General features: G+C 38.9%; 1 protein-coding gene across 1 annotated transcript in view; it reads left to right on the forward strand.

Annotated features, from left to right (window-relative positions):
• LOC127642520 (D(2)-like dopamine receptor) overlaps positions 1-16654 on the forward strand; it is a 119605-nt gene that overhangs the window by 49345 nt on the left and 53606 nt on the right. Inside the window, exon 2 of the mRNA XM_052125154.1 lies at positions 14296-14602. Coding sequence (XP_051981114.1) covers positions 14324-14602 — 279 coding nt within the window. The 5' untranslated portion in view covers positions 14296-14323. The remainder of the gene's footprint in view (positions 1-14295; positions 14603-16654) is intronic.

Genomic DNA, 16654 nt, shown 5'->3' on the forward strand with positions numbered 1-16654 from the left:
TTCCCGTGTGGGTACTCAGAACCTAAGAGCGGTATATGACACCTTTTATTGGGGGTGTTGGGGAGGGTTACATGCGGCCGACACAGCTGCTTCTAGCGTATAACAGCCTGCTTGCACCTGTCTCAGCAGTTCACGTAACATGGTTTAGTGCATGGCATTTTTAAATGGGACCTCTTGTGTCACTACAATCCACACAACATCGAGTGAGTGTCAGAAGGGGATAGTCATAGTTACTGTTGTAACCTCCGTTCCCTGATGGAGGGAACGAGATGTTGTGTCCCCCTTGCCATGGCACTACTCCTACCACTGTAACGCGCCATACCTTATTCTCGGGTCCTCAGTGCAAAAAACTGACTGACAGACGCACGTCTGCTCCCATATGTCCGGGGGCGGGACATGCAAATTCTGTCTGCCAATTTCACATTGACCTTTTCTCAAGTTCAGTGGTATGTGAGGCTCCCAAGGAAGACCCCTTGTGTCACTACAATCTACACAATGTCTCGTTCCCTCCATCAGGGAACAGAGGTTACAACAGTAACCGTGACGTAATTAGACCTTTGCTTATTTGTCATTGCACTGTAAATATAAGGGCTTAAAGTTCATAAAGGGCTTTAAAATCTGGACCTCCAAGACTTGTGGACAAATTCTGAAAAATTTTTCCTATGGATGTTTGAATGATGTTTGAAATAAGGAAATAAAATGGACAACAAATTTAACTAACTTTAAACAGTTTATTTTAAAGCTGCAGCTTGGACATTTTGAAAACTCCCTTAGTGTCCCATGGCAAACAAAATAAAATTAAACAATAAAACAATAAGTAAGTTATGACAGAATTTTCAATTCATTTCATTTTAAAATGTAATGATAATTACCATGTAAAGGTTATGATCATGAAAAATTATGTCCAGATTATATCCTCATAGTTAGAATATGAATACACCCTTAAAAAACAGACCAAGCTATTCAAGATGAGCAGTCCCGAGCAAAGGAAAGAGTCTCTGTGGTTCAAAGCAATCCATTGATTCTAGTTGGTCATGGCAAAATGGATGGCCGTCTCTGCTGTGTTTGACACAGACATCATTTTGTAAGGCTGTTTGCATCAATCAGCAGCTCTCGCTTGCTCCATTGGATACTTAGCTCCAGTCTCACACACACATTGAGCTTTAGAGGTGATGCTAGGAAATGGTGGAGAGCAATGAATATAGATTGTAGCCATAAAAGACCAGGGAGATTGTTTCTTTAAAAGTCAATTTATTTAGTTTATTGTTCTTTGTTTGTGTTTAATTTTGTTTTAGGCGTTAAAAAGATTTTGATTATTATTCCATTCACACTTGAACATTTTTGTTTTTCTCGGCTCGTTAGACTTTCTCTATTATCATTTGTGAGTGTGTAATAGTGCAACATATGGTTCATCAGTATGCTGTTTTTTTTTTTTCATTTCAAGGAATCATTTAATTATTGATTGACGTCAAAAATTGTGATGCTTAGCAGCAAGAAGAATTAGCCTTAGGAGGGCAAAATGTTAGAACAACCTGCGAGAAAGAGTGGATAAGTGAGAGGAGGTGGTGACATGCTGGATTAGATAAACTGTCACTCATGAGGGCACAGCACTTGATTGAGGCTGAACACAGATTAGACTGAAATTCCACACCAGAGTGTGTGTCTAATTCAGAGTATGTGTACATACTGAAGAATGGAAACAGTGCAGGTTTAGAATACCTAAGCCACATTTTATATAGTAGAGTCTGGGACTGGTTGTCACACTTTGTACTCCAGTGAATATTTCTTAGGGTAGGTTTATTTTTAAAAGTCAGTTTGCAAATAGTAACATACCTATTGAAAAAAAAATATTGAACTGTCCACCATTATTGTCCAACCAAAAAGAAGGTTCATTAAACATACATTGTCCTGTTGTGATTAAATGCCCCTATAGGAAGTTGTCACAATGGAACCTTTCATTGAGCAGCCTATAGGTATGCTTTTCAGCTAAATTTCAATAGTAAAACAATTTTTAAACAAAACAATTTATGAAATTAAAAACTGTAAAAGTTAACATCCAAAAATATGCTTTGGCCATCAGAAATTGAAATTACTATATAGTAAACATTCACTTATACAGTATATACTGTATATAAGAATTATATTTTGTCCTACACAAATCTTATAATAACTTATATTTATTTTATAATTAATTTGATTAGAATTAGCATTGAGGGTATCATTATCAGTGTTTTGTAAGTTACTCAAAATGTAATCATCTTCAAATCACTTGTTTTCTCAAAACATTTTAATCATGTTACTTTAATTATTACTTAATTGAAAATTAATCACATTGCAAATTAGTTACTTTCTAAACACTTTTCTGCACAACAAAATGTTTACATTTTATCCTTGTTCATCGTTCCACACAAGCAAGGGTAGAAAGAGTACTGAAAAATCATTCTCAAGTAAAAGTACTGTTACTTCCCAAAAATGTTGTATAAGTATAGTATATAGTATAGTAAAAGTACCTGTCCTTAAAAACTATTCAAGTAGGAATAAAGGAGTAGCTCAGTTATAATAAATCTGTATGCTGCAATTTCAAAATATAGCATACATACTGTAATTCACATGGGTGTTTGTCAGAAAGACTTAAAAATATAGGTATTTTATAGGTATTTTTGACTGCCAAATTTTTAAATACACCACTTATCTATGACAAACACTACATGTATCTGATTCCAAAATAGAAAAAGAAGATATGATAAAAGAGATGAAAATATAAACAAGTTATTTTCAATACACTGATCACCATTTTAAATGTTAATGTTAACCTCTAGAAAAGGTTGATACTTTTCGATTGGGTATTAGAAAAGCTTTATAAAGGCTGAGCATAATTCTAAATTATTTTACCATCTACTACCCTGGTAATTTATTATTCAAACTAAAACACTACATCAGGGGTCAGTATTATTACAACTATATTACAACAATATTATCATTCAAATGTCACAATTTTATTCTATAAATGTAATACTTTTAAAGCTGCTGAAGTTATTCAGCCAAAAGCAGTGAGTGGTTATCTCATTATTGTTGTGTGATTAAGAGCAGCAGCAGATCGTGACCACAGATCTTGCTCTGAGAGTTATTGATTTTTAGGGCCCAAGCCTTGAAAAGGCAAGACCCTATTGTTAGGGCCCAAGCCTTGAAAAGGCAAGGCCCTATTTTTTTCGTTAGGATTAATATTATTATTTTTTTTACGACTATTGGGGCACTTTTGGGGCTCTTAACGTGCTCGAAAACTCTTGAAACTTTGCACGCGGGTCAGAACCCGCGGCCATTAGGGTCGGGCTGAAGCTGGTACCCAGGCGTGGCAGGGGGGCTCGACAGCGCCCCCTGGAACGGGGTCTGAAAACTTGGTCCATAAATCAAACACGCTTGCATGTAATAATATGAAACTCGGTACACGTATAGATCTCATCGTTTCATATATCCTTCATACTTTTACTTTTTACCTCAGCCCAACAGGAAATCGTCTATTTAGGGTTTTTTGGAAAACGCATGCAATGGAATTTGAAATACTCCTCCTAGAGAATTCCACCTATCACCACGAAACTCGGTCAACATGAAGTCAAGACATTGAGGATGAAAAATTGCCGGCGGATTTTTGATATGTCGAACGGTTTGGCCGTGGCGAGAAACGAAATGATGGCGCGAAAAGAGAAACAGGAAGTGTGTTATAACTTCTGCATACATTAATTGATGTCGATGAAACTTCAGCAGTGTGTTCGCTGTAAGAGGCCGATCGCATGGATGTGACTATTGTGAGTCAAAGTTATAGCGCCACCAACTGGCAGAAGGAAGTGTGTCACTTTCACAATGCTTTGAAATCACCCTCTTATTTTTACCCGATTTACTTAAAACTTTAGATGTATAATGTAAACACACGGCAGATGTAGACATGTGAAAGGATTATTGATATCTTCGATACTGTTGCCGCGGCAACGCTTCAAACTCGAATATTCTTTTTTGATGCTTTTGAGACTCTTAGCATACTTGAAATTGCATGAAACTCGACAGACACATCACATTTATTAGCCAGTAGACGTGCAAAGTTTCAGAAACGGGCGTGGTGCAGGGGCTCAGTAGCGCCACCTTTTGACAAAAGTGGGGGGGTTGCTTTACACTTTGACACACAGTCACAAAACTCAGGAATTATATTGTTCTCATCGAGCCGGACAACTTTCTAATTTACAGTCATTAGCTCAGACCAACAGAAAGTCAGATATTTTGGTTTGAATGTGGATGTTTTGGAGAATTTTCTCTGCCTCTCTCACTGACCCTACGTCTCTCTGTGTCTGGGGGGAGGGGGTGATTTGGCTGTTGAATGAGAATGCTTTTATTTTGGTTTTTCAAGGTTTTGGGGCCCTTAACGTGCTCGAAAACTCTTGAAACTTTGCACACGGGTCGGAACCCGTGGCCATCAGGGCCGGGCCGAAGATGGTACCCGGGCGTGGCAGGGGGGCTCGACAGCGCCCCCTGGAATGGGATTCGAACACTTGTCCATATATCAAACATGCTTGCATGTAATAATATGAAACTCGGTACACTTGTAGAACTCATCGGGCCGAACAACTTTCGTGCTCTAAGTTTTACGCCAGCCCAACAGGAAGTCGGCTATTATGGGTTGTTTGGAAACACATGCTCTGGAATTATATATATTCCTCCTAGAGAATGAAGCCAATCACCACCAAACTCGGTCGGCATGAAGTCAAGACATTGAGGATGCTACATACCGGACGGATTTTTGATATCTCGAACGGTTTGGCCGTGGCGAGGAAATTGATTTATGACTAAAAAAGGACACATGAAGTGTGTTATAACTTAGTTAGTTCTATCTACAGTTACAAAACTCGGCGTGTATATTGTTCTCGTCAAGCCGAACAACTTTCTAATTTACAGTCATTAGCTCCGACCAACAGAAAGTCAGATATTTTGGTTTGAATGTGGAACACATTGGAAATTAATCTTTGAAGCTCCAGAAAGCACATAAAGGCAGCATAAAAGCAATCCATACGACTCCATTGGTATAATTCATAATTCCCGCAGTGTACTTGCTTGTTATATTAGCTACTACAAAATATATAAATACATTTACTATCTTAACTTTAATGATGTACTTAACATAATGATAAATAATCTTAAAATATTATATCAGTATGCTATGTATTGTGAATACACCCATGTTAAACATAAAAATGTACTTCCATTGCATATCATAGGAACACATAAGCGTAAATTATAATTACATTAATAAACCTGTACAAAGACCTCCAGATAAATACTGGCCTTCTGGATTAACATATTTAAGTGCTGCAAAAGATATTGACCTATGACATCCTATGACATTAAAAATTATTCTACATTTGAATTACCTCATAGATGTGACTATTGTGGTTCACGGTCATAGACCCTGTCCCAAATGGCACACTTCATATGAATTTTCAGTCTTGTGTACTTATTTCATGTGTCCATTAACTCCATGAGACCGTAGGGTGTCTACTTTTTCATTTTAGGTATCAGAAGGGTGCTCGCGCATACTTTGTGGTTGATATGTGCCCTCGATGCGCACTTTTGCAGAGCCCATACTGATGCAAGCTCTACAGCACACATCTTCTCGACAGTCAAAGCGAGGTTATGTTATTGCCCATCGTGCACAGCAACCCTAAAGGCACGGGGGTGGCGGTGCCACCGGCTTGGGCCCGCCATCGCTGCTTGCAGCTATATTTTTCGTTAGAATATTATTTTTCTTACGACTATTTGGGCACTTTTGGGGCTCTTAACGTGCTCTAAAACTCTTGAAACTTTGAACAAGGGTCAGAACCCGTGGCCATTAGGGCCGGGCTGAAGCTGGTACCGGGGCGTGGCAGGGGGGCTCGACAGCTCCCCCTGGAACGGGGTCTGAAAACTTGGTCCATAAATCAAACACGCTTGCATGTAATAATATGAAACTTGGTACACATATAGATCTCATCGTTTCATATATCCTTCATACTTTTACTTTTTATCCCAGCCCAACAGGAAATTGTCTATTTAGGGTTGTTTGGAAAACGCATGCAATGGAATTTGAAATACTCCTCCTAGAGAATTCCACGAATCGCCACGAAACTCGGTCAGCATGAAGTCAAGACATTGAGGATGAAAAATTGCCGGCGGATTTTTGATATCTCGAACGGTTTGGCCATGGTGAGGAAACGAAATGATGGCACGAAAAGAGAAACAGGAAGTGTGTTATAACTTCTGCATACATTAATTGATCTCGATGAAACTTCAGCAGTGTGTTTGCTGTAACAGGCCGATCGCATGGATGTGACTATTGTGAGTCAAAGTTATAGCGCCACCAACTGGCAGAAGGAAGTGTGTCACTTTCAAAATGCTTTAAAATCACCCTCGTATTTTTACCCGATTTACTTAAAACTTTTGGTGTGTAATGTAAACACACGGCAGATGTAGACATGTGAAAGGATTATTGATATCTTGGATACTGTTGCCGCGGCAATGCTACAAACTCGAATATTATTTTTTGATGCTTTTGAGACTCTTAGCATTCTTGAAATTGCATGAAACTCGACAGACACATCACATTTATTAGCCAGTAGACATGTGCAAAGTTTCAGAAACGGGCGTGGTGCAGGGGCTCAGTAGCGCCACCTTTTGACAAAAGTGAGGGAGTTGGTTTTACACTTTGACCCACAGTCACAAAACTCAGTAATTATATTGTTCTCATCGAGCCGGACAACTTTCTAATTTACAGTCATTAGCTCAGACCAACAGAAAGTCAGATATTTTGGTTTGAATGTGGATGTTTTGGAGAATTTTCTCTGCCTCTCCCACTGACCCTACATGTCTGGGGGGAGGGGGATGATTTGGCTGTTGAGTGAGAATGCTTTTATTTTTGTTTTTCAAGGTTTTGGGGCCTTTAACGTGCTCGAAAACTCTTGAAACTTTGCACACGGGTCAGAACCCGCGGCCATCAGGGCCGGGCCGAAGATGGTTCCCGGGCGTGGCAGGGGGGCTCGACAGCGCCCCCTGGAATGGGATTCGAACACTTGTCCATATATCAAACATGCTTGCATGTAATAATATGAAACGCGGTACACTTGTAGATCTCATCGGGCCGAACAACTTTCGTGCTCTAAGTTTTACGCCAGCCCAACAGGAAGTCGGCTATTATGGGTTGTTTGGAAACACGTGCTCTGGAATTATATATATTCCTCCTAGAGAATGAATCCAATCGCCACCAAACTCTGTCGGCATGAAGTCAAGACATTGAGGATGCTACATTCCGGACGGATTATTGATATCTCGAACGGTTTGGCCGTGGCGAGGAAATTGATTTAGGACTAAAAAAGGACACATAAAGTGTGTTATAACTTAGTTAGTTCTATCTACAGTTACAAAACTCGGTGTGTATATTGTTCTCGTCAAGCCGAACAACTTTCTAATTTACAGTCATTAGCTCCGACCAACAGAAAGTCAGATATTTTGGTTTGAATGTGGATTTCTTGGAATTTTTCTCTCTCTGACAGACAGAGTGCCCCCTCCCGTTCTGTGTTTTTTCTCTCTGTCTCTCTCTGACAGACATAGTGGCCCTGCCATTCTGTCTGTGTGTGTGTGTGTGTGTGTGTGTGTGTGTGTGTGTGTGGGGAGGGGAGGGGGAGGGGGAGGGGGAGGGAATTTCTCTGTTGGAAATTTGAAGCTCCAAATCGCCCTGAACATTGACATCCCAAATCATTGAAAAGTACAAATGGTATTATTTAAAGTTTTTTTAATTTCTCTCTTATGTTGTAAAATGCCACGTTTTTGAATGGCATGTAAAATGTAAAAATAATCACTCAATCTCCATTTTTTTCTCTGATCTGTTGCTATTTTAATGATTTAAAAATCAAAGCACTGACCATTTAAAGTGTGAGCTTGTACATTTTGAAATAGTTATAAACAGTCACAGCAATGCAGTGTTATTATGTGCCTAGATAGTCTTTCAAATAAAATGAGTTTACCCCAAAAGATATTTCTCTCATCATTTACTCACCCTCAGGCACGTGCACACATAGACATCAAAGGGGCTTGAGCACCTGCCCTTTTTCTTCCTCGAGAGAAAGTGCCCTTTTTTCTGGGGTGTTTTTTATTTATTTTTATAAATAAATTAATATATATATTCCTGTTTGCACACAGCTTCCCTGTCAAACAAATATATTTATTAAATAAAAAATCAAAACATCAGGTCGGTAGATGAGATTTTGTCTATGCCCGCCCTCCCTCCCTCCCTCCGCGTGGTGTACAGTGCCTCGACTATACAGCTAATTAGCCAAAAGCAAATATAGTTAACTTGTGTCTTGCTAACATTCATGACTCATGAGCTACTAGCTAATGTAATAGGTTAGCTAAAGTCTAGCTAAGGCAATATATCATGGCCATACAGGCCAATATATACTGTACTTATTGGAGACATTACAGGTGAATTCAGTCAAATTTGTGTGATGTACTTAACATAATGATAAATAATCGTAAGATATTATATCGTATGCTGTGTATTGTGAATACACCCATGTTAAACATAAAAATGTACTTCCATTGCATATCATAGGAACACATAAGCGTAAATTATAATTACATTGATAAACCTGTTCAAAGACCTCCAGATAAATACTGGCTGCAAAAGATATTGACCTATGACATCCTATGACATAAAAAATTATTCTTCATTTGAAATCTCATAGATGTGACTATTGTGGTTCACGGTCCTAGGCCCTGTCCCAAATGGCACACTTCATATGAATTTTCAGTCTTGTGTAATTATTTCATGTGTCCATTAACTCCATGAGACTGTAGGGTGTCTCATTTTTCATTTTAGGTATCGGAAGGGTGCTCACGCATACTTTGTGGTCGATATGTGCCCTCAATGCGCACTTTTGCAGTGCAAGCTCTACAGCACACATCTTCTCGACAGTCAAAGCGAAGTTATGTTATTGCCCATCGTGCACAGCAACCCTAAAGGCACAGGGGGTGGCGGTGCCACCGGCTTGGGCCCGCCATCGCTGCTCGCAGCTATATTTTTGATTATTTTTGTTACATCATTCAACTTGTTCAACACCTTCATCAAACGCAACGAACTAAGCAATGACACATGTCCTTGGATTATTCCACCACAAGGCTCTTAGAACATAAAACGGGTTTTACGATGTGGCCCCGCCCTCCGCTCTGCCACATTCCTCCCTCGTTATCTCAGGCCTTCTGGTGGATGGAATGTGTCTCTCCCGTCCCTGGCAGCAGTCCTCCTGCTCCAGGCGGTCGGCCAGGAGCCCTTCCCTGTTCGCGTTCAGCAGTCTCAGATCCCACCGCATTTCAGCGGCTGGTTGGAGTCTCCACCACCCCTGGGAGTGGCCCTGAATGCCCCAGGCATTTGGTTAAAAGCCTGTCCTCCCCTCGTGGTCGGCGGCCATTTCTCCGCACTCAGGCAGCCGGGCACCTCTGTCCTCCGGCAGATGGCCATGGCTGCTCATTTGTGGTGGTTGTTAGTGGCGAGGACTCTACAACTGTTTATCCCTCCTCCTTCCAGTGTAACACAGTTCAATGGAAAGGAGGAGGTGAGAACCAGCTTGACAATATAACTAATATTTTAATTAAGATCTGAACCAACAAGACACACACACAGGTGTCGGGCTGCTGCCTGTTACTCTCTCTCTGTCGCACTGCCATCTCCGGTCACCCTTATCCCTCTCGGGCTTCATCAGCCTAATTAGGGTCCGGGTGTGCGGAATCACGCTCCACCCTGCCACAGTGCTATTTGAATAAATCTTGTGCTTCTTCTTGATTGGCAAACTATTTGTATATATGTCTTGTCAGGACCAAGTTGATGACCAATCTGTCTTGAATTTGCAATAGAAATGACACGCTGTTACACACGTTCAGCGACAGTGCTTGCCATGTTCGCAATCTGTCACACTGCTGGTGCACACTGATACTACCTTTACTCCAATGCGTATCAATGAGGGCTCGATGCAGTGCCATATTTGACCACACATTTTCATTGGAAAGTTCAGGAAGGCAGCAGATTCTCTGCCTAACTTGCCTTAGATCTAGTCTATATCAAATAAATTAAATAAAATGTTGATGCAGTTTTGGAAAAATTTATCATATGGATCTATGTTTTCAAATGGATGAATATTTAGGTGGGGCTCTGCCTTACCTGCCCATATAGATGGGACACAACTGATTAATAGCTTTTTAATGACACACTAGACAGTGGTGTATTCAGTTAGATTTACACTTCAAGTTCACTTTAGCACTTCAATTTATAAAAAATTAGTTTTCTCCCCACTGTTTACATTTACTTTAGGCATAACTGGCAGTGTTTACATTAATACCTCGCCAAGACCGGCATTTTGGTGGAATTATGAAGTGTATTTGACTGTTTAGGCGAGTACCCACATCAGCGTAAGCTGGAAATATGCACAGGTAAAGTGCACACACTGTACATTTTTCTCGATATGTATCTTTAAATTAGAGGTAGAAGTAATGCTGATATCTCGTCTGGCTTGAGCAAGCTAAACTCACATGACATGATCAAGCAATTAGTCTTCTTCACTGCGAAAAGCCCTTTCAGGTTTGGCCATGGATGTTCAGGTGTTTTACTGCTGCTTGATGCATCCTCTACATCCATGATTAATAGCAGTTAATTGGCACCAGGTCTACTGCTGCCATTGAACTTTTCTATGCATGATTTGATTTGACGGGAGCCACTAGACTTTCCCTAGCAAATCATGAATACAATTAATACATTGATGAATAAAAATAAAATTAGGATAGGAAAGTGGTGAACACAGATAGAGGGAAAATAGAGGAGTAAAAGGACAGTTACAGGAATTAAATTTACTGAAGTAACAGTAAAATTATCCCATATTAAAACTACTTAAAATGTACACTTCCTGGGAAAAACTACTTAATTACATTAACGAGAATACTTGTAATTAGTTATTTTACACCCCTGCACACAAGTAATACATTCAGTACCATACATTTCTCCCTTACAGTGACACAATAGTGACTCTTCAGCTGTCACAGAAATGCAAACGAATGTACATTTAAACATAATTCATGTTTTAAATATTTTCGACATAGATAGTATTATTTTAGAAGTATGTGTAACCCTAGTAATGTACAGGAAAGTAATTCGTTGAAACACAAAAATTTGTGTTGCACTACTTTTCAACAAAAAGTCATTAGATCACAGCAGCCAATTACTTTGTAATCAGATTAAACCCCACACTGCTCATTACTGATTGTTACTAAGTTACTAAAGTTGTTAACAAATCAACAATGTTCTGCAGGAATTTTTATTACATTGTTTAGGAAAAACATACTCAGGAAATTTTATTTTTACTTCTATAGAGACATTCAAATGCACAAATTGCTTATGTGAGATAATTGTCTTTAAGCCCTGGCAGCCTGTATGCTCAAACAGTCTACATCCTGTCACTTTGAGCTGTTAATTTTAGAGCAGGAATAGATCTTGCTGTGCAAATTCCAAATCAATACAAGACAGCTATTATGCCACTATTCACACAGAAAAATCAATCTTGGTTCAGCAGCCGTCCAATGTTATGGGGCATGGAGGAAAAATTGGAGGAAGGATGGGAGGTATATTTCTGTTATGTGGGTGTCTCTGTTATTATACAGAGCAAATGAAGACGGGTGTGATTCTGGCAGTGTCAGCAGTGAATGCAGTGATTGTGCCAATTGTTCACTTACAATACTTGATGTCACCCACATTGTGTGAGTGTGTTTGTGATTCCCCCCTCTCATAAATTTTCGGTGTCTAGCTGCTTTTATAACTATATCCAATTGAATCTGTCCTTGTACAGTCACAACACAGTACATTCTGTGTGAATATAAATCAAATAAAATGTTTAATCTTTTAATTATGTTTAGTCGTGTACCCTTTGCACAGACTTTGTTAAAGTTCCTAGGATGAAAGAATAAATAAATCACAAATCAGATGATTATCTGATGATTATTTCTTAATTATTTCTCCTAGACAGAAATGGGATCAGATGGAAAGCAAATGGACACTTTGTCTTGAGGATTGAGAGGAGAATTCACTAAGAATGAATTACAGCCAGTAAAAGCGGCATTTATTTGCACATACTGTCTGAGTTGGTTTAGCGCTTGATTCACTAAAGGAATCATGCAGATCAGGCAACGGCGCAAACACGCCCACAAAATCTGTACTGAACACAATTTGCATGCTGCAAATCCAATCTTGTGGGCTGGTTCTGAGCAATATATAACTGAGGATGCAGCAGACCAATGTGATCTGAAACACTGACGGGACTGTACAGCATCGCTTCACTACTGTGATCCAGACACCTGAATTATCTCTTTAACATGTTGAAATTACACTTGACTGCACTGCACGTCTGTATATATGTCAGGTTATAGCGCTCTTCTGCATCATTTGTTCAATAATTTATGAATTACAGCTTCCATAATTGACAGAAAATGTACACAAACATCTGCTTTCATCTGCTTTATAAAATGTTTTATAAAACAAAACCTACCTTGAGTTTAAGGCTGCACCCCGAAACCATGAAAATGCTGCATTCAGAGGCTGTATATGGAGGTAGGAAGGGATCAAGGCACGTCCTGAATGATTTTTGACAGCAGAATAGATGTATTCTTCGTTGCCTATGAAATCCCACAATCCTGTGCACATGGTACCACAACGATTGAGCTGCAGAAAAAAAATGGCGGCAAAAGCGCTGGTTGATGGCCAATTTATGTTTAAATGTACAGGGTTTTTTCTATTGAGGAAATAAGTATTGTAATTATGAAATATACTCTAATATACCTCACGTTATCGCCAAAACTCTCTAGATTTTTTTTTCAAGATTATTAGATCATTGTGGTTTGGTTGGATTGAATGAAGCAGACGCATTACCTTTAGTGGACACCAAATGGAGATAATCAGTTGCTGGTATCCTAGCAATGATGTGACATTATGCTGTCTCAGTAGCCTGTCCAAAACCAGTTTCTAGAGGTACCTTCATATGCAAACGCTGTCTGTTGGGTCATTGACTGATAGGGCAGCAAGGCAACAAGACAGCTACCTTTGATTTTGGACGCAGCCTAATTTTCATAGAAAGGAGGCATGTTTTTGTGGAAAACAATGATTATGACTTAATTTAAATACTGAAGATACAGCGCTATTTCAGCACTGATTGTGCCTGTTTAAAATACATTGTGGGTGGTTAGTGAATAAGTTGCAGTTTTTGTGCTGAAAAACCACATGCAAACGTTTCACAGCTATTAATAAATTCACCTCAAAGTGTTTATTTCCTGGGCCACTAGTGGCACCAAGCGGAATTGTAAAAATAATGACTGTTTTCAAATAGGATCCCAGAACACTCCCCCACCATCTTCAATATGTTGGCAAAACAGATGGTTTGGAAAACACAACCGTAAATTAGATTTTAGAGCTACTGCAATGGAAAAGTTTGTCAGTGAAGAACACCATAATTTAAATCCAATCCTCACACAAAGCTACACTGTAAAAAGTAGCAACCTTCATTTGTCACCTTAAAAGTGTCATGGCCATACCTGCCAACCAATTTTACTGGGTATCTCCCGTTTTTCCACCGCTACTTCCACTTTACTCCCTATTTACAATTTCTCCAATTAAACTCAAGATTTTCTGCATCCACACTTTGTTAATGAGAATGTATTAGACCTCCAGGCAAGGTTTCCACTCATCTTGTAAAATACGTCACTGTCCCGTATTTAAATATGAAATGATGTGTCCCGTAACTAATTAATACGGGATGCAATTTGTCCCGTAAACTGGTCAGATGGCGTCACGGCAAAATCATTCAAATCATTAATTTAACATTGATATAAGTTGGAAATGTTTCACGGTGGGTAAGGGGTCATCTGAGAAGTCCACACATTGTGTTGAAACGTGCTAATACTGTGGAGGATGTGATAAGGGACTGTCCGAGAAGTCCACACATTCTGCTGAAACTGTGAATATTTTTATTGTAAAACAGAAGGATCAATATAAATGTTCAATAAGATGTGCAAAATTACAGAGATCCAACAATGTATGAATACCATCACTGAGCCATAAAGACAAGAAGTACAGTTTAAAGAAAAAACTAATATTCAAATGAAATAAAACATTTGTGGTTGGAGGACTGCTCCTTGCTTTCATGCGATTCAATGTTTTCAGCTTCACTGACAGTGAATTATGTTTCTCAGTTTCAGGCTTCCTCCCTGGCCACAGCTCATGGATTTCCTCACGGAGTATCCCTACAATGTCACTTATTATGACAACGGGACCGGGGCCCTCAATGGCACAGGCTGTGAGGCCAAGCACCAGTATAACTACTATGCCATGCTCCTGACTCTGCTCATCTTTGTCATTGTCTTTGGCAATGTGTTGGTGTGTATGGCAGTCTCCCGAGAGAAAGCGCTGCAGACTACCACTAATTACCTCATTGTCAGCCTGGCGGTAGCAGATCTTCTAGTGGCCACATTAGTTATGCCCTGGGTCGTATATCTCGAGGTAAGGGACATTAATTGTGTCATATGGCGCCACATTTCAGGCTTGCTGGAAGTTTAAAATAACCTCAGACTGTGTGTCACAAAACATGACTTTATATTTCAACATTGACTTTTAAACACTTTCAGCATATGATGATTCATAGGGCCTTATCAATGTTTAAATATGTGTTGTTGAATTAGTTTAATTGGAAAATTGCCTTACAAGCTAACAGCACCTCAGGGACATGTCTCAGGGCGGGGACTTACAGCTTTTGGTTTATAATTCACACAGTGCTTAGTGGCTTTTGTGCTTGTTGTGTGATTACCAGCTCCCATATAGGCAATTGATTTAACCCTCTGGGGTCTGAGAGTGTTTTGAGCCCTGGAGAAGTTTTGACATGCCTTGACATTTGTGCTTTTTTCAGTTACTTAAAAACATATTAATGGCTAAAGTCTGATAACACTGTATTCAGCACAAACTGGGCTACAATAATATGTGAGCAACATGTATGTACAGGTTTGTATTTTTGAGAAAATAACATTTATGCATGGTTTTTGAAAAAGCTAAATTTTTAAGTTGTTGAAATAAGGCCATATAACACATAATAAATATTTGTCCACAAGACTTTTGAGAACTGGATCTTATAGCCTAGAGTTTTTGCTACAAAATGATGTGAAAACCATCCTGATCACTCATTCATACAAAACAATGTAGTAATTGAACTTTTGTAAGACAATTTTAGTGTTGAAAGGTAATATGCGAGGAGGCGTGAACAATCATGAATATTAAGGTCATTTACACCTGAAGAGACAAAAGACGCCTCCCCTGGGCCTATCAATGAGGAATAGAGAATGAATGTGAGGAGACTTAATGATCAAAATCAAGTTTTAAGTTAAAAGAAGTAATCTGACTATGTATTTTCTTTACATAAAGACTTTGCTTAATTTTAGACCTACACTACTGTTTAAAAGAAGTCTCTTCTGCTCACCAAGGCTGCATTTATTTGATACAGTAAAAGTAAAACAGTTTTTACAGTAAAAACATCGTGTGAACTCTTTTTACAATTTAAAAGAACAGTTTTCTATTTGAATATATTGTAAAATGCAATTTGTGATCAAAGCTGAATTTTCAGCATCATTACTGCAGTCTTCAGTTTCACATCATCCTTCAGAAATCATTATAATATTCAGATTTTCTAATATGGGCATATTTAAAGTGCATTTTACTCATTTAACCTGAACACATATTTTTAAGCACGAGCTTTGTTGATGATAATGAGGTGGCATAAACGCTAGTTAAAATATAATCTAAACATTCATAAAATAGCATGTCAGCTAATGAAAACTAAAGGACTTGTCTGAAATTGTATCCTCGGCTGGATCAAGTCTCTCTTCAAAATACAAACGTTCATCGGAGTCCCACTTTTCTTCTGAGGAAAATGTTAACTCTTCCTAACTATCCAGGAGTTTGATCGCATGTGCATCGTTACAAACGTGCAGAAAATTTGAGCTTTGTTGTGTTTACAACCTCACTGTCGGGGGCATGCACATTTCCCTTGATCGCCTCAGCACATTAGCGTATGAATGGCACGCTCTGCTGGTGGGTGGGATCACATTAGAGATAATGAGTTGAGCCAGAAGAAAATGTACATCACTTTGTTACATACAGATTACATTGCAGGAGAATATTTGTTTTAAATTTGAATTGTTTTATTTAAAAGTAGACATTTTAATCTTTCTTTAGACATATGCTTCATGTCTGTTTGATAAGTATTCGCGGAATTTCAGTTCATTTTTGTGACGTGTTTCTGAAATATGCTCGTGAACACAGAGACTGCTGAAAGCTCACCCTTTTTATTTTCTTTATTTTACAAAAGCACAAGGTTTTGTTGTTATTGTGAGTGTACACAAATAAAAGTAGACCCTTTATAGTTTCTAATGATGTCTTACACTTATCTGTATACCCAAAAATGAGTATTTTAAGTTGCAGCAATGCATCAAGGTGTAACTGAGAGACATTTAACTTTTTCTATGTACCTTCTTAACTGTCACATTCTCTCTGAGGTCATGAAAA

The sequence above is a fragment of the Xyrauchen texanus genome, chromosome 4 (genome assembly GCF_025860055.1).
Source record: "Xyrauchen texanus isolate HMW12.3.18 chromosome 4, RBS_HiC_50CHRs, whole genome shotgun sequence".
Taxonomy (NCBI): domain Eukaryota; kingdom Metazoa; phylum Chordata; class Actinopteri; order Cypriniformes; family Catostomidae; genus Xyrauchen; species Xyrauchen texanus.